Genomic DNA, 23,076 nt, shown 5'->3' on the forward strand with positions numbered 1-23,076 from the left:
ACATCCCAAGGCTGCTGAGGCCTATTACATGGAGAGAATCCTGCTTCCGTGGAGGAGGCTCTGAACTGGAGGCCCTGCCTGGACTGCTTCCCGGCCTTGGGGGGAAGAGGTTGATCCTGGTCTCCAAGCACAGCTCAGGCCCAGAAAGAAGGGCTGGAAGATGTGTCTTGGCATCTCCTGCAGAGACCCTGGCTGGGTCCTCCCAGGCCCTGCAGCCTGCAGCAAGAGTCGGCCCTGCTCAGGAGCGACCCACCCAAGCTCCCCGGGCTTCTGAGCGCTGCGATGGGCGGGGCCAGCGGGCGCCCCAGTCTCCTTCCCAGAGGAGACTCTGTTCTGTTCACGGAGGGTGGCTGGTGCCTCCCTGTCTTCAGCGCTTTCCCCTCCCTCTCCGAGAGGCTCCGCCCGCTGGGTGTTGCCAAGGGACTCGCCCAAGCAGGGGGCTCAGTCGTCCTTGTCCTCGTCCTCCGCATCTTTGTTGGGGGCGCATCTCTGGAAGCACTGCACGACGGTGGCCGGGAAGAAGCTGGAGATGATGGCCGCGATGGAGACCGCCACGCCCGAGAAGATGATGATGAACAGCTCCCTGAGCCACAGGCTGAACTTGCACTCGCTGAAGCTGGCCTCTGACAGCTGCTGCAGCGCCACCCTGCGGTTCTCCGGGGGCAGTGAGCACTGGATTTCATCCAGGCCTGTGGAGAGGCAGTGGCCAGAGGGTCAGCCTCTGCCCTGCCCAGCGGGAGTCCCGCCCCACCCCAGACACAAGGGGACAGGAGCTGGACCGAGCGGAACTGGGACTTCTCTAGACCTCAGAGTCACCATCGTGGGGAGAATCAGGACACGGCTCTTCCCTGGGCTCCTGGAGGGTTAGGGGCCCTTTGGGTTTGGAGTTAGGGTGGCATGGGGGACTCTACACTCCACTTAGGGCTGGGGACCTCTCTAGACCCGGTCACAGCCAGCCATGGCGGGGAGCAGGAGGTGGCAGCAGATGCAGGGACTAGGAGCAGGGCCCACCCGGTGGCAGGACCCTCCAGGCTGCAGGGCCATCGCCCCACTGGATGCCACGCTCCTCTCCACCGTCCTCAGGGCAGACAGGAAGAGAGGCTTGCCACCGTGTAAAGTCCCACCACCCCGACACAGGAGAGGGGAGGAAGAGGAGGCAGCTGGAGGGGGCCTTCCTGTGGCATCTGGTACTTTTTATTTTTTGTACTGGGGACTGAACCCAAGGTTGTCATCCACCACCGAGTTACAGGTTTCATCAGCTGCCGAGGCTGGCCTTGAACTTGGGATTCTCCTGCCTCAGCCTCCTCAGCGAATCACTGGGACAACAGGCATGTGCCACCATCCCCAGATGGAGTATTTGGTACTTGGAACTTGAGTGAAGCTTCCATGTGCTGAAGAGTCACCAGAAGACTGTGCTTGGATGCAGGCTCCCCAGGGATCCATCCAGAGGTGGGGAGGTGGGGGGGCTTCTCTGCATTTTTTTTTTTTTTTTTAGTACTGGGCATTGAAACTAGAGGTGCTTAGTCACTGAGGCACATCCACGGCCCTTTTATTTACATTTTACTGAGAGACAGGGCCTTGCTAAATTACTGAGGCTGGCTTTGAACTCCCAGTCCTCCTGCCTCAGCCTTCTGAGCTGCTGGGATTTCAGGGAAGCACCACTGCGCCAGCCCACTCTGCATTTTCTAATAACTGGGGGATTCTGTTGTGGCCGGAGGCAACTTTGAGAAGCTTCACTATCCAAACATCCAAGGAAGGGGCCTGAGCCCACCCCTGATATGACCAGAGGAGGCCTCTTGAACTCTGCTTTCTGTTTTGGGTTGACTGTAGGATTTCACTTGAATGTTTGACTAATTTAAGAAGAAGCCTCAAACCCTCCAGTCTAGAAAAATGTTAAAGACCAAGCCCATGCTGAGTAAGGGCTTGCTAATAATAACCACCACACCAACATCTCCACAAGGATCGCTCCATAGGACTCACCCAAGCTCTGTTCTGAGCACCTGACTTAGATGAACTCATTTAATCCTTACAACAACTCTGTAGAAAGGCCTCGTCGATATCAGCCCCACTTTTCAGATGGGGAATGGGCTCAGACAGGTGAAGTCACTACTCAAAGTGGGACAGCTAGTAAATGGCTGAGCCCCGATTCAAACCCAAGCAACCTGGCTCTGGAGCCACTATGCCTCCAAAAGGAAGAGAAAGGGAGAGAAGCCAGGAAGAGAGGGCAGGGTGGGAACAAAAGACTCTGGCACTTCCTCCCCAGGGCTGCCATCAGGAAGCCACCTGGTCATAGGAGACGCAGTTTCCAGGGTAAACAGTTCATAACATTTTAGAGACACCCTCTGATGACTCCCCTGTTTTGGTGAGCTGTTACTCTTGGGGTCCCCCCGTCTGCTATGAGTGAAGTAGGAGGCGGTCAGAGGGGCAGGCAGGTGAAGTCTGTCCCTACCCTCGACTTAGATGAGAAGGGCAAAATGAAAAAGGGAAGGAGGGCACTCGTGGTTCTGCAGTGTCCCCACGGTCCTCAGAGACCCAAGGAAGATTGGGGGTTCAAACTTGGAGAGACGCAGCTTGAGAGGGCCTGGGGGTCTCACTGTATAAGGGGGCAGAGAGGACTGTTTTAAAAGGGTTTAGGAACTCAATATGGGATGCCCTCAAGGTGGGCCACCAAACAAGTGGTAAGAATGACCTGAAAGGGTCCAGTCCATTTTGCAGAGAACTGAGAGGAGGCGGCGGGCTTTTGGGAGTGGGAAAAGTACCAGGTCACCAGGAGACAGAGAGGGAGAAAGAGAAGAGGCAGAATTGGCTTTGCCAGAACAACATCCCTGTGTTGCCAAAGAAGGATCCTAGTGTATGCAAGAAGGGGCCAGAAAAGATGAGGAGCAAGGGGTAGTGGAGAATCGGAGGGTGGTGAGCTGAGCAGGGAGGTGGGCTGTCCATATAGAAGCTCAAAGGGGAGGTGTCAAGTGGCTTCTTTGGGAGGGCCTGTGACAGAGGAAGAGCCAAGGACGGAGTTTAGTTCAGTCGAAATGTAATTCAAGGGACAGTAGATAAGGAGGGAGGCTCTCTTTGCCAAAGTGAAGGCTCTGATGGGTGCAAAGGGTTCAGCCTGCTGATATTGGGAGTGGAGGCTAGAGAGACTATTGTGTACCCTGCCCCGTGAATTCCCTCCTGAAGGAAGGAGGAGACATCTGTGAACCAAGACTCAGAGTGAACTTGCCAAGGGGAAGGGTTGGGAAGGTCTTGGTGCTGGGCCAAGATCTAAGTTAACTTTTGTGTCTCAAGAAGAGACTTGTCACTGCCATCTCTAGGGGGTAGACTTGTGAGGAGGAGGGGAGGAGAAGGGTACAATCACTTCCCCAAGGAAGCTGATGTGTGGATAAAGAAGAAGAGCCCTACGTGAATGTAAGAAGGTGAGTGGTCATTGTCCAGGACCCTCAGGCCATGGTCCAAAGCAGCTGAAATCCCCATAGGGGTGAGAAAAGCTGTTGGGGTCAAGTCTGCTCTGCAAAGAGAGGGACAGGATCAGCAAAGAGGGAGACCAGGTGTTGTGATTGGGCAGAAAATGGAGGAGGTTTTGAGACAGATGTGAATGGGCTCGAGGTGTGAGGTGATAGAAGGACTGGAAACATCCATCTCAGAAGCGGGTCATTGGAAGGCACTGGCCACACAGTAGGGGATGGTCATAAGGTAAGGGTGAGGGTCAGGGGAACAGCAAGTGAGTCTGCATGGAAGCGACTATGAGGGGAGAAGGAGAGCATAGCCCCCAACTTTGTGAGGATATCACTACCCATAAGAGGAATAGGACACTTTGGATTGACCAAAGAGGAATAAGTAAAAATTAGAGAGCCACAAGCACAAACAAGGCTAGGTGTCTGTAAGGGTTGGTAGCCGGCCCCCAGAACACCTTGAGGACTGAATATGTAGCCCTGGTGTCTAGGAGGAAGGAGAGGTCCTACCTGACATATGCAGTGTTACCCTGAGTTTCCATGGAGTGATGGTAGTGGTTAGGTGATGGGGACCTGGATCTTTTCAGTCCTCTGCAGCCAGTCCTAAGAGTTGGAAAGGGGAACCCAAAGGGCCAGGTGGCTGGGGGGCCCCCATGTGCTCGGGGAATGTGAACAGCCCAGTGTCCCTCTTGATGGCATTTAGGACAAAAATCCAGAAATTATGAGGCTTGGGACATGTACGAGCCCAGTGACCCATCTGACCACATTTAAAACAGGGTCTGAGTGGTCCTGAGGGACCGTCCCATGGGCCAGTGACACCAGGGACAGATGGCTTGAGTGAGCATCTGCTATCTCTGCTTTCAGGCCTTCTCATCTCTCTCATTATACACCTTAAAGGTCACTTCCAGAACCTCAGCTTTGGGATTTAGAAGCCCCCTCTCAAAGCATCTGTCACAAGGAGACAAAATTGCAATGTATGCAGTCCAGGGGAGGAATAAAGAATGTCCACGTGCTTCTGCCCCTTTCAGTGCTTTATTCACTCAAATTACTCAATGCAATTTTTTTTAATATTTATTTTTTAGGTGTAGATGAACACAACAACATGTCTTTATTTTATGTGGTGCTGAGGATTGAACCCGTGTCCCGCCCATGCTAGGTGAGAGCTCTACCGCTGAGCCACAATCCCAGCCCTCTATAGGTTCTTAATCAAGAAAATGACAATCCTTAATGCTAGGCACTGCAATGGACATAATTAATTCACAGAAAACAATTCTAGATTAATTTTAAGCACTGCAAACACACTTAATCATGACAGGGTAATAAGAGACCTTCCCTCTGCATGGTTATTCTTCTCAAGCCTGCTTGCTGAGCCAATCCCCACAAACACCCTTTACTTAGGGGAACCAAAGAATGCTTCTCCCTCCCTGTTCTCACGGGTAGGTTTTGGGAGTCTCTGCTGTGTCTCTAACAACTCTCTTCCAATTTATTCTTTTCTTTTTAGTACTTATAAGGTTCTTGCTTAGCACCTGGATGACCATCTTAAATGACAGCTGCCATTTTAAGGAAAACATTTCACTTTCCCACCCAAGGGAGTTACTGAGAAAGGCTCATCACTCCCTCATACCAACCAAACCCTTAACCACCTTCATTAGGGCGCACTGAGCTCTGATTCCTGAGCTTCCCCCATAAAAGTCCCAGAACTCAAGTCTGTTCTACCTCTCTCTCCTATAGAGAGATGGCCTTCACTTGTCAAGTCTGAAAAATAAACTCATGTGTATCTCTGCCTGGTCTCTGTCTTTCATTTGTTGCTTATCTATCTTTCATTCCTTGCTTTCCCTTCACCATCAACCCAAGTTTTCAGTTTTGTTTTTTTTGTTTTTTTTAAAAGAATCTTTAAGGACATCAATTTTACATGCCAGTGCATACCAATTAAATGTAGAAAGTATAAATACAAATTAAAGAATGCATATCTGTTAGAGTCTGTAGACAAGTCAGGATGGCGCCTGGCATTTTGCCAGAGAAATGTTAGAGTCTGTAAACAAGTCTGGATGGCGCCTGGCAAAATGCCAGAGGGAGTGGTTTGTGAAGTAACGCCAGTGAGCCATTAAGTGTGGAGATTCCTGATTGGTTGACTGCTGTATCTAGTTTATGTTAATTAGATAAGCTGTGTGGAATGTATAAATACCGCTCCTGTCCTACAGTAAACGACTCCCACTCCTGCTGTATCAATGTACACAAGTTGTTCGTCACCCCCCCGGTTATTTTGCCCAGCCAGCCGGACTGCGACACATATCATTATGTTCATATGGGCTCTGGATCTCCTCTCAGATAGACAATTTTCTTCAAATTAAAACTCCCCCCCTGGAGTCACATCCATATTGGGTTTACTTATTCACTTATTGTTCACATACTTTTGTGGTTCTGGGGATGGAACTCAGGTCATTCCCCATGCTAGGCAAGTGCTCTACCACTGAGCTATGTCCCCAGGCCCTCGGTTATCTTTTATGAAGTTCACTCATTTCTGTAGGAAAGCATGGGTTCTGGGTCCCTAGATTGTACAGGTGAAATTGGCCAATGTTCCAGAAGGGGATCTAGACTCTTTGATGCAGATGCACAAAGGAATGTGCACCTTTCAGTAGCACTGCAGGGAGTGGAACCCAGTCCCCTTCTGACCTGGCCAATTCTGACCTTACACACCCAGTCCTGTTTGTCATGACATCCTACATTTGTGGGCTGTCTCACAGCACAGATGAACCTAGAGTCAAAAGATGAGGAGCTCAAAGAGCAGTCTGGGTGCTTTATTCCCAGGGCTGTGTGGGGACACATGCAGCTCACAGTACTTATACAATTCAAGGAGTCTGGACACACCAGAATATCTTCAAGTCCCTTTTGGGTCATGAAAACCCTTAAAACAACCAGTAATGACACATCTCATATTGCAGATTTCCTTGCCTTTATTTGATCCTAGAATCCAGCAGCAGAGCAGAATGAATGCAGTTCAGAAGTTCCCCCTCACCACACACGCAAGTTAGACACAGAGTGAGAGGAAAGGAAGTGTCATAAAGAGGGGTGAGGCACACAGATCCCTGTGTGGGGGACAGACGGGCTTGCTGTGTAGGACCTGGACTCTGCTGTTGAGGGCCACAGCCGAGTTGGGATGACTGACGCATGGCATTTTTGCCAGAAGTAGTGGTTGAGAGGTGATGCTAGTGAGCCATTAAGATGATGACTTTTGAGTTCTGGCAGAGTTCCCTTTGAGTTCCGCTTTAGCTCTCGCGGGGATTCCCGGAGAGTTCCCATTGGTTGGGGAAGTGCCGGAGGAGGGTATTTCCAGTTGCTGGTTCCTGGAGGAGCTGGGTTGCATTCGGGGGAGTTCCCGGGAGTATGTGTGGAGTGTGCTGGTGGATTTCAGAAATAAAGTTTCTTCCTGCTTCAGTGGCTCGTGATTTGTGCCCAGCCAGACTGCGGAATTTGCCGGCCCGTGTGGGGAACGCCTGAAGCTCGGAGTTAAGTGAAATTGCTCGCCCCTGAGGGAAGGCGAGAGAATGGGTGACCATTTGAAAAAATAATGTGTTCTTCTTTTAATTTGTTGTTTTTTTTTTTGTTTCAAGCTGCCTATCCCTAGAAGTTTCTCAGGCAAACTGGGAAAAATGGTTGGCTGAAGGTTTGAAGTTGTTCACCCCTGAGGAAGAGATAAAAATAGACCACATGTGAAGAAAATAGGAAAATTGATACAACGATTTTTTGTTCGGTTTTGGTTTAATTCTGTTTCGGTTTGTTTTGTATTATCATGTTGGGTTGCATTATCTGTATAGTAGATTAGAAAATAGTAAAAAACAAACTGAAAGAGTGTTACATAAATTGTTAGAGGTCCAGACTATGGTAGAAAACTTGTTAGATCAAGCAAAAGAGAAGGCCTCGTGAGCTAGTCAGATAGAGGAAGAAAATTTAAAGGAAGAGAGCTTAGAGGACAAACAGCTATCAGGGGGAAGCTACAACAGGAGGCTGCTACTAACTGTGTTCTATCACCAGAGGGTGTAATTCAACCAACATCTCCACCTATGGAGAGAGCTGAGTGGCCCTCAACCCCCGAAGTTGATAGATGGGATCCCGAGACAGGACCTCAAAGATTAGCATGCCCTGTACTTGAGCGGGCAGGAGGGCAGCAAATACACCGTGGTTTAGATTACAAAACGGTGAAGCAGTTAAAGGAGGCTGTAACAACTTACGGTCCCCAAGCACCCTTCACTGTAAGCATGGTCGAATCTATTACCAACTTGGACATGATGCCAGCAGACTGGGCTAGCATGTGTAAATCTGTGCTAAATGGAGGACAATATTTGTTATGGAAGGTTGCCAATGAGGAATTTTGCATGGAGACGGCTAGGCAAAATGCAGCAGCTGGTTACCCTCAAAGAAATCTAGATATGTTGTTAGGAAAAGGACCTTATGAGGGTCAACGGCAACAAATTGAATATGATCCTGCTATATATGCACAAATTGCTGCAGACGCAGTTAGGGCATGGAAGTCTTTACAAGGACATGGAGATTTACAAGGTCAGCTATCTAAGGTAATACAGAGAGCTAATGAACCTTATGCTGACTTCGTAGATAGGCTAATTCAAACGGCTGCCAAAATTTTTGGGGATACAGAACAAGCAATGCCATTAATAAAACAACTGGCTTATGACCAAGCAAATCGTTGCTGCAGAGAGGTTATTAGACCATGGAGACATGAAGATTTAAACACATATATTAAATTATGTAGAGATATTAATGAACAACGACAAGTCTTGGCAGCTGCAGTACAACAGGCTTTAGATGCCAGGGCAAAAACATGCTACAATTGTGAGCAAACAGGATATTTTAAAAGGAATTGCCCCATAGGAGGAGGGTTTAACAAAACTAGGTATCAAAGGGGTAGAATACTGGGTATTTGCTCACGATGCCATAGAGGGAGACATTGGGCTAATGAATGCCATTCTCAAACCACCAGAGAGGGTACTCCGTTATCAAAAAATGGACAAGGACCAGGTGTTTACCCACGATATCGTGGAGAAAGGCATCCCGCTCCATTGCCAAAAAACTGACGGGGGGGGGGGCAATGCTCCGGGGCCCACAACCACAATATACGGGGCACTGGAGGAACCCAGAAACACCATAGAGGAACCCAGCAACACCATCAGGGTAGTGCCCAGGACACATTATCCATCAGATCCCTCATCAGAAGAACCAGAGGGAATGCAGGGTTGGACATCTGAGCCTCTGCCAGAGCAGTACTAACTCCAGAGATGGGAGTTCAAATCATTCTCACAGGAGTAAAAGGACCTCTTCCCTAAGGAACAGTAGGCTTATTGTTAGGATGCAGTTCTTCTACTCTAAAAGGACTTATGTTAAGTCCTGGGGTAATTGATCACAATTATGAAGGTGAAATAAAAATTATAGTTAGTTCTCCAAAGGGTATATCAGTAATTTCACCAGGAGATAGAATAGCACAATTATTAATAATACCCAGCCTACATGATAAATTTTCCAGTAGTACTATAGAAAGAGGTACCAGGGGATTAGGCTCCAAAGGTGTAGATTGGGCTATGCTGTCTTTAAATTTAGATTCTCACCCAATGCTAAAACTAAATATTCAAGGACATGAATTTAATGGGCTACTGGATACAGGTGCAGACCTTAGCATCATATTGCATAAAGAATGGCCGAAACACTGGCCATTACAACAGGCTACTCAAACGCTTTGAGGCCTAGGAGTGGTGCTAATCCCCATAGAAGTGCTATGGTATTAGATTGGAAGGATCCTGAAGGATGTGAAGGAACTATACAGCCATATGTATTGGATCATCTTCCTATAAATTTATTAGGACGAGATGTCCTAGATCAATTAGGTTTGACATTAACAAATAAAATCAATCCAAATGCGCCCACTATTAGGGCTAGACAAGGTTTTAGGAAAGAAAAAAAGATTAGGAGAACAAGAACGAGGTATAGCAGCACCAATTCAAATAGATCAAGGAATAGATAGACATGGATTGGGTTTTCAGAAGGGGTCACTGAGACAATAAAAATTACTTGGAAATCAGAAAGACCAGTATGGGTTCCTCAGTGGCGCCTGACTAAAGAAAAGATACAAGCATCCCATGACCTGGTCAAACAACATTTAGCGGAGGGACATATACAACCTTCCGTATCTCTCTATAATATTCCCATTTTTGTCATTAAAAAGAAATCTGGTAAATGGAGATTATTGCAAGATTTAAGAGCTATTAATAATGAGATTCTTATTACAGGACCTGCTCAATCGGGGATTCTTCAATTGTCTGCTTTGCCAAAAACCTGGTACATTTTAGCTATAGATATTAAAGTTTGTTTTTTTTTTTTCAATTCCAATTCATCCTGAGGATAGTCCACGATTTGCATTTACTATCCCTGCACTGAATCATGAAGGTCCGGATCAGAGATACGAATGGAAAGTACTCCCTCAAGGGATGGATAACAGCCCAACTATGTGTCCAATTTATGTTAACAAAGCAATCCAACCACTTAGAAATCAAAATCCTGAACTACAAATATTTCACTCTGTGGATGATGTATTATTAGCACATAAAGATAATAACACATTGGTAGAATGTAATGCCACACTTACAAATTTATTAAAAAATTATAATCTAGAGATAGCCATAGATAAAGTACAATTAAATTTTCCAATTAATTATTTAGTAGTTTTATTATCCTCAACCATGTTCTGTCCACCAAAAATTCAAATACGAGTAGATCAACTCAAATCACTTAACGACTTTCAAAAGTTATTGGGAGACATAAATTGGATAAGGCCTTATCTAGGCATACCAACAGGAGAGATGGGACCTTTATTTGATATTCTAAAAGGTCCATCAGATCCAAATTCACCACGAATGTTAACACCTGAAGCAAGAAAGGCTTTAAAAAGCATTGAAACATATATGGAAAATGCATTTGGATAGAATTGATATAAGTTTGCCTTTATTATTTATTGTACTACCAACAAAAAATATTCCTACAGGAGTATTTTGGCAAGAAGGTCCAATTTATCTTATTCTTCTAACACTATTCTACTAGGTATCCTGAGGCTGTAGGACAATTAATACTCAAAGGAATAAAAGCAGCAAAGGGAGTGTTTGGAATTTCTCCCAATAAAATTATTACTCTATATACTATGGATTAAATTGATGATTTAGCTAATGAGTTAAATACTTGGGCAATAATCATGTGCAAGTCTAATGTTTCATTTGATAACCACTTACCATATAATCCTTTATTGTATTTTTGGTCTTTGCATCCTGTAGTTTTTCCAAAAATGACAAGAAAAACACCTATCATGAATGCTCCAAATATATTCACTGATGGGTCAAATAATGGTACAGCAGCAGTAGTTACCCCTGATCAAACTTTGACATTTTTAGCACCGAAACAATCAGCTCAAAAGGTAGAGCTTAATGCAGTATTACAAGCTTTTGTGATGTTTGAAGATTCTGTATTTAATTTATTTTCTGATAGTCAGTATATAGTTAATGCTATAGTATCCGTTGAAGATGCAGGTAGGATTTCCCCTTCCTCTACTGTTTTCTCTTTGTTTTCCACTATACAGAGTCTAATCTGGGACAGAAAAGATTCATTCTTTATAGGACATATCAGAGCACATACAGGATTGCCTGGAGCCCTTAGTTTGGGCAATGATTAAGCAGATAAAACTACACAAGACATACATATTTTTTCTACGCTAGAAGAAGCTACAAATTTTCATAAAAGGTTCCATGTCAATGCTAATACTTTACAAAAGTGTTTAAAAATAACTAAGGAACAAGCTAGACAAATAATAAAACAATGTCAATATTGTGTGACCATTTTACCACAAGTTAACCTTGGAGTCAATCCTAGAGGATTGATACCTAACCATATTTGGCAGATGGACATCACACACTTGCCAGAATTTGGAAAATTAAAACATTTGCATGTTACAGTTGATACTTCTTCTGGATTTTTGATGGGCTCCCTTCATGCCAGAGAAAAAACTAAAGATATTATAGCTCATTGCTTGCAAAATTTTGCCACTGTGGGCGTTCCAAAACAGTTAAAAACAGATAATGGTCCCGGTTATACTTCTACCTCTTTTAAACAATTTTGCTCATCATTTGGAATTACACACATAACAGGAATTCCGTAGAATCTTCAGGGATAAGGCATAGTTGAAAGCGCTCATCAAACCATTAAAATGTACTTATTAAAGCAAAAAGTGGGAATTAGAAAGGGGTATATACCCCCCAAAGATAAACTTAAAATAACCCTTTTTACTCTAAACTTTTTAAATTTGGATTCATCAGGGCTTAGTGCTGTGGAAAGGCATATGTATCCAAAAAATGTACATAAGCCCAAGGTACTTTGGAAGGATATTCTAACAGTACAATGCAAAGGTCCTGACAAAGTGATTGTCTGGAGTTGGGGTTCTGTTTGTGTGTTTCCACAGGGAGAACAGCAGCCAATTTGGATTCCAGAGAGACTATCCAAAACGATTTCTACAGACCAAAAAGAAGATGATTTGACTCAAATCCATAACAGCTGATATCCAGAGCTCCAGCTTAGCTATTCTTACATCTGCGACAGTGATTCTCCCACACCTGAAGGCTAATGAATAATGAACAACATTAAGGCCTATTTCAAATGTAAAACACCTTGAGGCTTGCTTGTGGGAATACCTTCAGAACCATATGCAAGTTACAGGAAAAAGGATGGGATATCCAAATAAGAGTCAAACCCAGGTGGTAAACAGGATGCTTTTTTCAATATCTATTTTATTGCCTTTTCCCACATCATGAAGTTTTATTTTATTTTTGGAAATTATACGGACCAGGTTAATGTTTTCCTGATCAGTTCTGTTTTTTGACTGTGGAGTTTTTAAACATTGCAATGGAGATTTCACCTGTGAAAAGCTACAAGGCCTTTTCTATTATGTTATGTGTTGTTTGTATTGTGTTATGGGCACACTTCGGTTTTGTGTTGTATGTTTGTATGTGCGTATGTCATATATCATATATGAGGAGCGCTCATGAAAAACTGGATACAAATATTTTTTTTATTCACATGATTTATATGGATTAATTTAAATTGGGTAAACAGCTGTTGAGGATTGTTTTAATATGTGAACAAAAAAGGAGGTTAACAGATCTGTTTGTTTACTTTCACCTTTCCTTTTCATTATATTTAATAATTCTGTTCAGGATAATGTAAATTATTCAGAAAATTGTTTTCTTAGTACCTGTTGGAATGTTACATATTTTTTTTTATCCATCATTGCCAGAATTCCTATCTTTATCCCAGTGCCGGTGAAGACAAAGATAAAAAACCAAAATACAGCTTCTTCGATAGCTATCACAGTAAACTGTATAAACTGATGCATCAATGAATAATAACTCAACAAGTAATGCTCAATCAAGGAGTCGATTTACTTTAGGAGGAAATGGACATATTGATAGATTCCTCCTTGAACTGCTTGCAGAACTTGCCTGGACTATGTATCACTTGTATGCATTGTGAACTATCTGTTGATGCAGCGAATTGTGGTAGTGCTGGCGTATCTTTGCAGACAGTGTCATCGGTGGTACAATTTTTCCAAAAAGAGCCGTCATTTGGCTTGGTGTCATGGCATTTTGTATCCTCCTCCCTTCTGCTAGTGATGGTCTAAAATTTGGGGGCCAACAGAGGTGAGGCAAAGAACCTCACCCCCCACTGGTGCAAAGGCCAAATTTGGGGGCCAACAGAGGTGATGCAAAGAACCTCACCCTCCTACTGGTCCAAGTCCTATCCACAAGTATGGCTGTATGCTGGACCGGTAATCATTGACGGGTATGATCCAATTGCAGTGGTACCAACCTAAGACAGGAGGCTGACGCCTTGGGGTCAGCTCATCTGATGATGGGTAAGGACCATATGTAGTATTGGAGAGACTAACAGGAACGGTCCCTAAGCCACATTGCTTGTTGTTTAATTAAACAGAAGTGGGGAGATGTTGAGGGCCACAGCCGAGTTGGGGTGATGCATGGCATTTTTGCCAGAAGTAGTGGTTGAGAGGTGACTCTAGCAAGCATTAAGATGATGACTTTTGAGTTCTGGCGGAGTTCCTGTTGAGTTCCGCTTGAGCTCTCGTGGGGATTCCCGGAGAGTTCCCATTGGTTGGGGAAGTGAAAAAGGAGGGCATTTCCAGTTGCTGGTTCCTGGAGGAGCCGCGAGGCATTTGGGGGAGATCCTGGGAGTATGTGTGGAGTGTGCTGGTGGAGTTCAGAAATAAAGTTTGTCCTGCTTCAGTGGCTCATGATTTGTGCCCAGCCAGACTGCGGCACTCTGCTACATGTTCCAAGAGTGAGCTGCAGTCTGCTTACACATCCAACTGGGTTCTAGTTCACTGTGTTTAGAGAAGCCTTCAGGCCCAAATTAGAACACATACACAAGCAGCTTTAGGATAACTCAAAAGAAGATTGGGTGGACCTCCTTCTTCTCCTTGGATGGGAAGCTAAGACTAACGTCACTGCATAATCCCACAAGCCTGAATCCTCAGCAGGAGTCGCCATTTAGGGGACCTTGATCTAGGACCAGGCAGCACAGGCAGGGCAAACCTTTTGCCCACAGCCACCTCATGTGTACCCATCCTCTGATCATCCGCTAATTGATAACCTTGTGTCCCTGGGTAGGGAGAGATGGAAGTGTTAGGGGAAGATCTGTCAGTTATGTGCAGCTTTCTCCCCCACCAGAAGGTGGTAATTTATTAAGTTTAGTTTAGAAACATTTGCAACTGTTATCTACATATATAATTCTTTTATTTTGATGAAAGCTAATTTGGATGGTTTCACTGGCAATGACTACATTATTTCAGGAAAAGACTTGGTAGCAGGATGACAGGCAAGGTTTTGTGAGGCCCAAAAACCCTATTTTATTCTCATTGCTTCCAAAGACCAAGACACCAAGTTTCTAGGTCTATGTGGAGACCCACAAGGATGGGCGAACCTTGAGGGTCTGGGTGGCACTGAGGTCACCTAAGAAGGGCGTTTTGAAATTTTACTGTCCACTTAGAATGCTCCAGGCCTCCTGTGTTAACCTACAAGGATTATGCCACAGTGTAGCCACAGATAATGACCTGATTTCAGTTGGATGCTTTGAGTTTCTGGGAATGAACCTCATTGATCACCAAGTACTTGGTGGTATTTCTCCATCAGCCCCTGGAGAATTCCAGTGTCAAAATCAGAAAACTAGGTAAAACCATCATGGAAGATGTCAGAGGACTAATCTTGAGATTCCGTTCATTTCAGACTATTTATTTATGGACTATCCATGAAACAAAATAGTTTCTTCATGTGTGCATGAAGCCTAAATCCCAATCTAAAAACCCAGGGCCCTTGTGATGACTCTATACAGACACATATGGCTCTATACAGAAGGTCCAGTCTTCAGGGGCTTCCTTCCAATGTAGACCTAGGATCTGATTCATTTCCCCATCCACACTTCAGGCACTGTCTGAAATGCTGGGCTCTGAATTTCCTTCATGATCCCTCTAAATCCTGGTTATACATCCAATTGCATAGAGGGCAACTTTTTATATACACCCAACTAGGCAGCTGTTGGACAGAAACAATGATTGAGGCCCTGGTTGTAGAGGAAAATATGGCCACATTGAGGACAAGGCAAAGTATAGAAAATAAGGACCTGTGGCTGCCTAAAGTCCTTCAATAGTGCTGTGAGCTCAGCACAGAGTTGGGAACATCTCCCTGGGTGGATGGCACCCTGGGCATCATAGCTTTCCAGAGGGGCAGGGTATAGCTCTACGCTCAACTGGCTCATCCTGGCAGTGTGACAGAGCAGGTCCCTGAGGACCGACATGGAGATGCCATTCCGGAATAAGCACAGGGTCCTGAGATGGGAACAGCGGCTCAGGGCAGGCAGGATGGCTTGGATCTGGGATTCCGTGATCTCACAGGCTTCCAAGTCCAACCTGTTCAGGGTGGCTGCAACAGTCTCCAGCAGAATTTTGAGGGGCTCTGGACTGAAATTGGTCAGTTTGATGTATCTCAGATCCAGGTGTCTGAGCTGGCTGGTGTTTGGGCAGCGGGAGAGATAATTCCAGTCGGAATCTGAGAGCGGGCACTTGGTTATCGAGAGGGACTCCAAGGGGGTCTTCAGGTGCCTAAGGATGAACCAGGCAGTTAGTTCTGAGGGAGAAGACAAATTGACCCAAACCCAAGGTCACTGTGACCATCTGAACATGGTTGACATTTTGTAGAATCTGCTCATTCAGGTCACTCCATTTCAACCTGAAACTTCCACCACTACTTGTGGACCAGGTGGGTCCTCCATCTCTATGAATGTCACCCTCAATGACAAGCAGAAAGCCACAAATCTAGCCCCAGGAAGTCGGGAAGAGTCATGTGCCAAAGACAAATCCAGGAAAGATGTGTCGAAACACCCTGGGGTTAGCCCCTGCAGGGCTCACTCCCTGTCCCCTCAGCAAGGTCTCACTCCCTGCTCTTCACTCACAACCCCTGAGTCATCACCGGGAGCTCAGACCTGCCTTCCCCAGGAGGGCATTAGAAGTGGGCTCCTCTCCTCCCAGATGGAGGACAACAGGGCTTCCTTGTTGAACAGGTACAGGTGTGGGGGCTTCCCTCCTTCAAAGTCCTCACCTCTACCCTGCTTTGTACCCCTGTCGCTGGACAGGGCTCCCAGGGAAGGAACCTCACACCCACCTCACTAGCTCCTGTCCTCATCAGCTGGCTTCCCAGCATGATGTCACTTCCCAGACCATGAACCCTGGTTTAGCCCTTTGCTCTAACACAGGTTAGGAGATGGAGCTTCAGGATACAACAGGAACAGATGATGGGTTATTTACCTTCCAGTGCCTTATTCACCATTAGAGTGTCAGTGGCTGGCACACATTAGGTGCAATTTCAGATTGCCTGTTACTGCTCTGCAGAGGAAAATCACCACCCTTACTCACCCTAGCACCTGTTCGAGGTGGCCCTCGAGGAGGAGGACAGCATCCATACAGAACTTCCTCAGGCAGTCCATCCTGCGGAACTGCGAGGTGAGCTGGGAGAGCAGCCAATCCTGCTCCTCTGGGGAGGTGTGGGCAGGCATGCAGACCTCGGAGACAAGCAGCTTCCTCAGGTTCCTCATCTGGCCCAAGAAAGGAGCATAAGCAGCCATGGTGGAGGGCACCCAGGAGCAGTGCACTTCCACCTTCTGGACAGAGTCCAGCTGCAACAGTCTCAGGACCTTCCTGGTGTGGACGGTGGGTTTCCCAAATATCTTCAGCCTATTGCAACACAAGTGCAGTCTGTCCCTTCTCTGTGTGACCCACAGGAACAAAAGAGTCAGGAATTCATCCAGGGGCCCTTCTGTGAGGCACAAGTCTATGAATATCTTCAAGGGCAGCTTAGCTGCCATTGGTGGGCCAAGTTTCAATGTTTGATTCTTCTTAATGTCCTCTGGTGAGCAGGCATCGACCACGGCTCCAGACCACGTCCTCCAGAAGTTCCGTGGAACCATCCGCAAATCCAGCACCTGCAGTTTCCACCTCCTGCGGGGACCACAGCAGAGTCTCAGCCCTGAGGCCCCTTCTTTCCCCTCTCAGCTGCTGCTCCCTGCTCCACCTCTTCCTTCTGTCTCACTTTTCTCCACCCACTTCCCTCCAATCCAGACTGGCCCCCACCTGTACCAGCTGAGGGAGGGGCAGGTACAGCCTCATTCAGGGGTCAGCACAGCTGCCACAAGCACCTCCAAATCTGGAAGTCGCTCCTAGATGGGGATCAGCATGGCCAAGTCCTCTCCACCCCTCCTTGCTGGCAGCACAGGAAGCCTGTGGAGCACACTTCAGCACCCACTCTCCCTGCCTGTACCCATCTCTTCCCTGGCATTGAGGGTGCTCCCATCCAGGCCACCTGGGGTCCCCTCACCTGGGGTGATCCTGCTGGGCAAGCAGCATGTCCAGCCCATCCAGTGCCACTCGGAGCATCTCCAGCTGTGGCTGCCTCATCAGGGCCCCCAGGGGCAGGCAGGTGAAGGGCCAGGCCTGCACCATTTTCTTCAGGACCTCAGTGTGTCCCCTGATGAAGGCCTCCACAAAGAGTGGTGGGAAGAGCTCTATGGGCAGGTCCTCCAGATCCAGGATAGCCCTGGACTTGTCGCTCAGCAGGCTGCACCCTGCCAGCTCCAGCAGCGTGGGTGGGGACTGGATGCTCATCCTGGGGAGTCTGAAAGAAGAAGGAACCTGGAAAATGGTCCAGAGAAAAGGCCACTATCTCATCCATTGCCAGCCACTGGGAAGAGGGTACTGGGGAGTCTAAAACTCACCCCAACCTTAATGGGGGAAAGCCTTTGATTATTATTTTGTCTTTATAAAATGGGAATTGGAGTGTCATGTGACTTAATGCAGTAGGCTCCTCAGTTTCAACAACTACCGAGGCTCAGAAAGGAGTTGCCCTCACATGGGTGATGTTATTTTTAATTTCAAAAAACTAAATGGGCAATTATAAAGTATGTGCCCATATTATAAAACACTTGGAAATTACAAGAGAGTCTCATGGATATCTGTTACACATGTGAGATTCTGTTACCTTAGGGGGGAGATCAAGAAAACAAACAGATCAGAAGAACAGAGTCTGTGAAGTGTTGCATGAGATAGTTTGAAGCTTTTGGTTTATTTGTTTAAAGAAATTATAAAATTACAAAACTACATAAGCCTTAAAGTATAATTTGGGGGATGAGGCAATATTGGCAATTGAATTTAGGACACTCAACCAGTAAGTCACTGCCCCCAGCCATATTTTCCATTTTAGTAGGAGACAGGGTCTCCCTGATTTGTTTAGCACCTGGTGCTGCTGCGGCTGGCTTTGAACTCTAATTCTCTGGCCTCCTCAAACTCTGGAGGTGTTGGGATTACAGGTGTGTGCCACAACGCCCAGCAAAACAGTATAATTTTAAGGGCACACAAAATAAATATTGTTATTATCAGAAAATAGAATTCCAATCAATTAGAATGAAGTAGGATTGCAACCCTCTTCCTTGGTTAAGTAATTTTAAATTGGCTTTGCCTGGAGCTCAGTGGAAGAGCACTTTCCTAGGACATGTGAGGCAGTGGGCTTGATCCTCAGAAGCAGGTAAAAATTATTAAATGTTGGGCTGGGGACATATCTCTGTTGATAGAGTGCTTGCCTCCCATGCACAAGGCCCTGGTTCAGTCACCATACCACCAAATAAATAATTGGATAAATAAACTATATTGTCTATTAAACTTTAGAAAACAACAATTGAGAAAAAGTGCGGGGTGTGCGTGCACAAGCCTGTAATCCCAGGGTCTCCGGAGACTGAGACAGGGGGATCATGCGATCAAAGTCAGCCTCAGCAAGAACAGGCACTAAGCAACTCAGTGAGACCCTGTCTTTAAATACAGCACAAAACAGGGATGAGGAGGTGGCTCAGCGTTTGAGTGCCCCTGGGTTCAATAGCCCATACCAAAGAAAGAAAGAAAGAAAGGAAATTGAAAGTGACATAAACCAAAGTGGAAATCCTAGTGTTCAGGATCAAGGTAAAACTACACTGAGAGGCAAAATCGACGTTCTAAGTTGGTTCATGAGAAAAGACAGGGAAAAAAATTGTTTCTGAACCCGCACAGGTGAGGCGGGAACAGGGTGGTGCTCAGGGCAGTGAGGGACTTACCTGATCTGTCCAGGTGTGCAGGGTTCTCGGAGCCTCAGCAGGCCAGGCTGGTTCTCCTTGGGCTCCAGGACTCTTGTGTTTCTCTTCTGGCTCCACAGAAGCCTTTATGAACCTCTCTGACCACGCCCCCACCTCCATCTGATTGGCTGGCATCCAATCAGAAAGTAGTATCTAATCAGGTTCTCCAGTCTCCACCCATTTAATCCTTATCGGATTTCTTCCTCCAGATTGATTGATTGAATCCAATCTCATGAAAGTGCGCAGAATCCGGGAGAGTGTGACAGTCAGGGATGCGTCCTTCCATGCACTCCACACCAGGGACTCAATTTTGTCCATATGTGAACCTTCTGTTCCTCCCGTGAGACAGAAAAGCACTGAGTCCCTAAGAAAAAACAACACCTGAAAATAGCTTTCAAAGGGGTCTTTGGCCATATCAAAATTATTTGAATTTTTTTTCCAAAAATTCCATAGTAAAAACAGCTTTTTGAAGACAGTAGTGCCATCCACGAAGACCACAGAATGGGAACCATGTTGACAACAGTCACAAAAGTGTCGAGTTACCTTGCAGCAAATCTGGGCACACTCAGAGAGGAAGACCAGACAAGGAGGGTGGAATCAGTCTTCAAGACTTAGGGCAAGAATTCTCCTGTTTGTCTGTCTGTACTGGAGATTGAACCCATTGGTTCTCAACCACTGAACCACATCCCTGCCCTTTTTATTTTTTGCTTTTATTTGGAGAGAGTATCTCACTAAATTGCTTAGGTCCTCACTAAGTTGCTGAGGCTGGCCTCAAATTTGCCATCCTCCTGCCTCAGTCTCCTGAGTTGCTGTGATTATAGGCATGAGCCTACATGCCCCATCAGACTTGGAAAAGTCTGAAATACACCAAGGGTGGAAACTGTAGGCAACTTGGGAATGGGAGAGAAAGACACAGGGTTGGACAGCATGTGTTCCTGACATCAGGGAGGCCACCCACTGGAGAGTCTTCCTGCAGAATCAGGGACCCGAGGGCACATCTCCCAGGCCACCTTTGTTCCAGGCAGTTTCCAGGGCTCTTTAGGCTGTGAGAAGATCACAGACAAAGGAAAATTTGAAGAGTCTGAGTAAAAAGTAATCCAGGAATTGAGGAAGGAGAGACGGAAAGAGAGGGAGTGCTTGGATGGTGAGCCATGTGAGGGGAGGACTTACAGGGAAGATGTAGAAGGAATGGTTTGATTGGCGGCAGATACAGAGTTGCATTTCTGCTTTGTTGTTCTGTCTTTGTGTTAGTCAGCTTTTTCGCGCTGTCACTACAACACCCAACCCCAACAACTACAGAGGAGGTAAAGTTTATTTGGGGACTCATGGTTTCAGAGGTCTCAATGCACACACAGCAGATTCCATTTCTTGGGCCCTCACCTTCAAGGTGAGGCTGACCATTATGGTGGGAGATTGTGGCAGAGGGAAGGTGCTCACATTATTAGGGAACAGAGAGGCAGAGAGATGGTCCCTTGCCAGATACAAAATATACACATCATATTCCCATCCCCAATGATCAGCTTCCTCCAGCCACACCCCACCTGCCCCCTGTTATCACTCAGTTAATCCCATTAGGAATTAACTTACTGACAAGATTAAGGCTATAAACTAATCATGTCTCCTCCAAAACAATTGTCTCACAGGTGAGCTGTTGGGAGACACAGCATCTAAACCGTGATGGTCTTCTTGGGTATCTTGTTGGAAAACATCCTTGCTCACATCACAGTTGGATACTTACAGTTGGCTGAGATGATCTTTGGTTTCTGTTTCACCTAATAACTTACCACAAATGACCCACATTTAATCTCCTATGTGTGCAGTGAAGTAGGACTAAGGCTATTTCAAAGACCTCATTGCTTTTTAGGCTCCACAACAATTGAAATCTAGTCTCTCAATTGAATTCTAAATCTCTCTGCCATTTGTCTGTGTGTCACCAGCTGAAAGGGTGACTTCACACCACAGCCCTGCCTTCTCTTACCACCCTTGACTTGGTGCAGGAGGCAGGTAGATGTTACTGTCAACCTGAGTCACAACAGAGAGTGGCTCTCCAAAGAACAAGGGTAGTCAGACATAATAGGGCAGGAATGCAGGACACCCAAAGAAAGAGGAGTCAGAGCCCCATCCAGGAGGCAAAGGGAGACAGGGTGTCAAAGGCAGCTTTGAATCAATTCTCACTGGCTCCACAGATTCAGTACCAAGGGTGGCCTCAGTTCAAGGACAACAGGCAGCGACTGGCCAAGTGTCCTCCTAGAAAACATGGGGGTTCAGGTTGGGGTAGGTTTTATGCACAGCTGAGGTTGTGGCTGACTGGTTTGTGATAGTTCCTGCCATCAGGCAGGACTGCCCATGGACCCTCCCTTCCCAGCCCCCTGCTTCCCCTTCATCAGGGTTTGACACAGTTCCTGCCTGTTGATTTGAGCACCTTATGTTTCCCCCTTGGAATGAAGATTTTTTTTTCTCTGGATGCATCACACAATGGTTAGGGTTTGATTCTCTCTCCGTGCCAGGATGAACTCTTCCTGGTTGGTCCAGTCCCCCATTAGAGGGAATTAATAGATGAGTAGGAATCAATGTTGAAACTCATTGAGCCACATTTGAACAAGGTGGGTTTTGAGGGAGTAACTCTCAGTGTCCCTCCACCAGGAAGACACTGTTAAATTCAATTTTGCCTGTTCATTAGGCCTTGGGTACCTCATCTGCAAGCTCCAGGCTTTATTTTTCTAGGAAGAGTTAGACTTTGGAGAAATGTTATTAGTACAGGTGTTAATTTTTAAAAAATATTTAGGCCTAGAATTTATTTATTTTAATTTTTTATATTTTGGCTTTGGGGATTGAACCCAGGTGAGCTTTACCACTGAGCTATATCCTCAGCTTTTTTCATGTTTTAAAATTCATTACTTATTTTATTAAATTATTCATTTATTCAGTTTGGGTACCAAGGTTTGAACCCAGGGGGACTACACCACTGAGCTACATTCCCAGCCCATTAAAAAAAAAAATTGTTTTGAGACAGGTTCTCACTAAATTACTGAGACAGGCCTTGAATTTGAGATCCTTCTGCCTTAGCCTGCTAAGTAGATGGTGTTATGGGGAGTCCCTCCAGAAAGCACTCTAAGTCTGAATTTCAAATCAAAAGAGAGCTTTCCTTACCTGACTAGGGACTGTCACCCACCACAGAGATCAAGCTCTGTGAGAGGACAGCAGCTTCCTGGTCCATTCAAAGACAATATAAGCACAAAATCCACAACTCAGTGACTTTCTTATTGTCATGTAAGCTACCAATCATAGAAATTAAAACATTAATAAGTGGGGCCTCTGGGCTCTAGGCAGGACCAGAATTTTCCAGTCAGAAAGCCAGCACATTAGCTTTGCAGTTCAGTTGAGCACGGTCCTGGGTTCAAGCAGGTGCTCGACAGTCATATCCTGAATTTGGGTGGGGGTCAGTGGGGCGAGAAGGTACTTCAAAGTCATGTAGACCCACAATAGCATTCAAGCCCAGGATGTAGCTCTCCACGACCACCACTGCCTCCTGAGTAGGGTACAATCTGTGGGGTACAAAGTACAGAATGGCATTTTTTTTTTTTTAAATAAGAAAACAACTGTCATTTCAATTTCTCAGAAACAGCTCTTGTAACAGTTGTTCACAGGAGGCAGCAAAATGGAGTCTCAGGCCTGCCTATGACAGTTCTTGCTTTATAATTGTCTTATCTCACTTTTCAAAAGTTTGTTCCATCATCTATATTATTTTACTAATCCATAACCAGTAACTGACACACTGATTGATTGTATTTATCAGTTCGCCAGACAGCAGATGGGATTACAAGTGTTCACCACCACAATCTGTTTTGAATTACAATTTTGAAAA

At 45.9% G+C, this 23,076-nt stretch overlaps 1 protein-coding gene across 1 annotated transcript; it reads right to left on the reverse strand.

Moving 5' to 3' along the window:
- Nucleotides 1-441: 441 nt before the first annotated feature.
- On the reverse strand, nucleotides 442-17,718 carry LOC139707351 (PRAME family member 5-like). The gene is made up of 4 exons (XM_071618560.1): nucleotides 17,432-17,718; nucleotides 16,474-17,055; nucleotides 15,263-15,663; nucleotides 442-689 (listed from the first exon to the last, which is right to left on the reverse strand). The coding sequence occupies exons 1-4, from the start codon at nucleotides 17,716-17,718 to the stop codon at nucleotides 442-444; spliced, it is 1,518 nt and encodes a 505-aa protein (XP_071474661.1).
- Nucleotides 17,719-23,076: the final 5,358 nt, after the last annotated feature.

The sequence above is a fragment of the Marmota flaviventris genome, chromosome 10 (genome assembly GCF_047511675.1).
Source record: "Marmota flaviventris isolate mMarFla1 chromosome 10, mMarFla1.hap1, whole genome shotgun sequence".
In the NCBI taxonomy this organism is placed as follows: Eukaryota; Metazoa; Chordata; class Mammalia; order Rodentia; family Sciuridae; genus Marmota; species Marmota flaviventris.

Bases quoted from the DNA above. Each gene is read 5' to 3' on its own strand.
- LOC139707351 (XM_071618560.1), bottom strand. From the start codon at position 17,718: ATGAGCATCCAGTCCCCACCCACGCTGCTGGAGCTGGCAGGGTGCAGC. The intron at 17,056-17,431 runs GTGAGGGGACCC...TGGTCCCCGCAG, and splicing joins GCCCAGCAGGATCACCCCAG to GAGGTGGAAACTGCAGGTGC. The intron at 15,664-16,473 runs GTGAGTAAGGGT...GTTCATCCTTAG, and splicing joins CACCTCGAACAGGTGCTAGG to GCACCTGAAGACCCCCTTGG.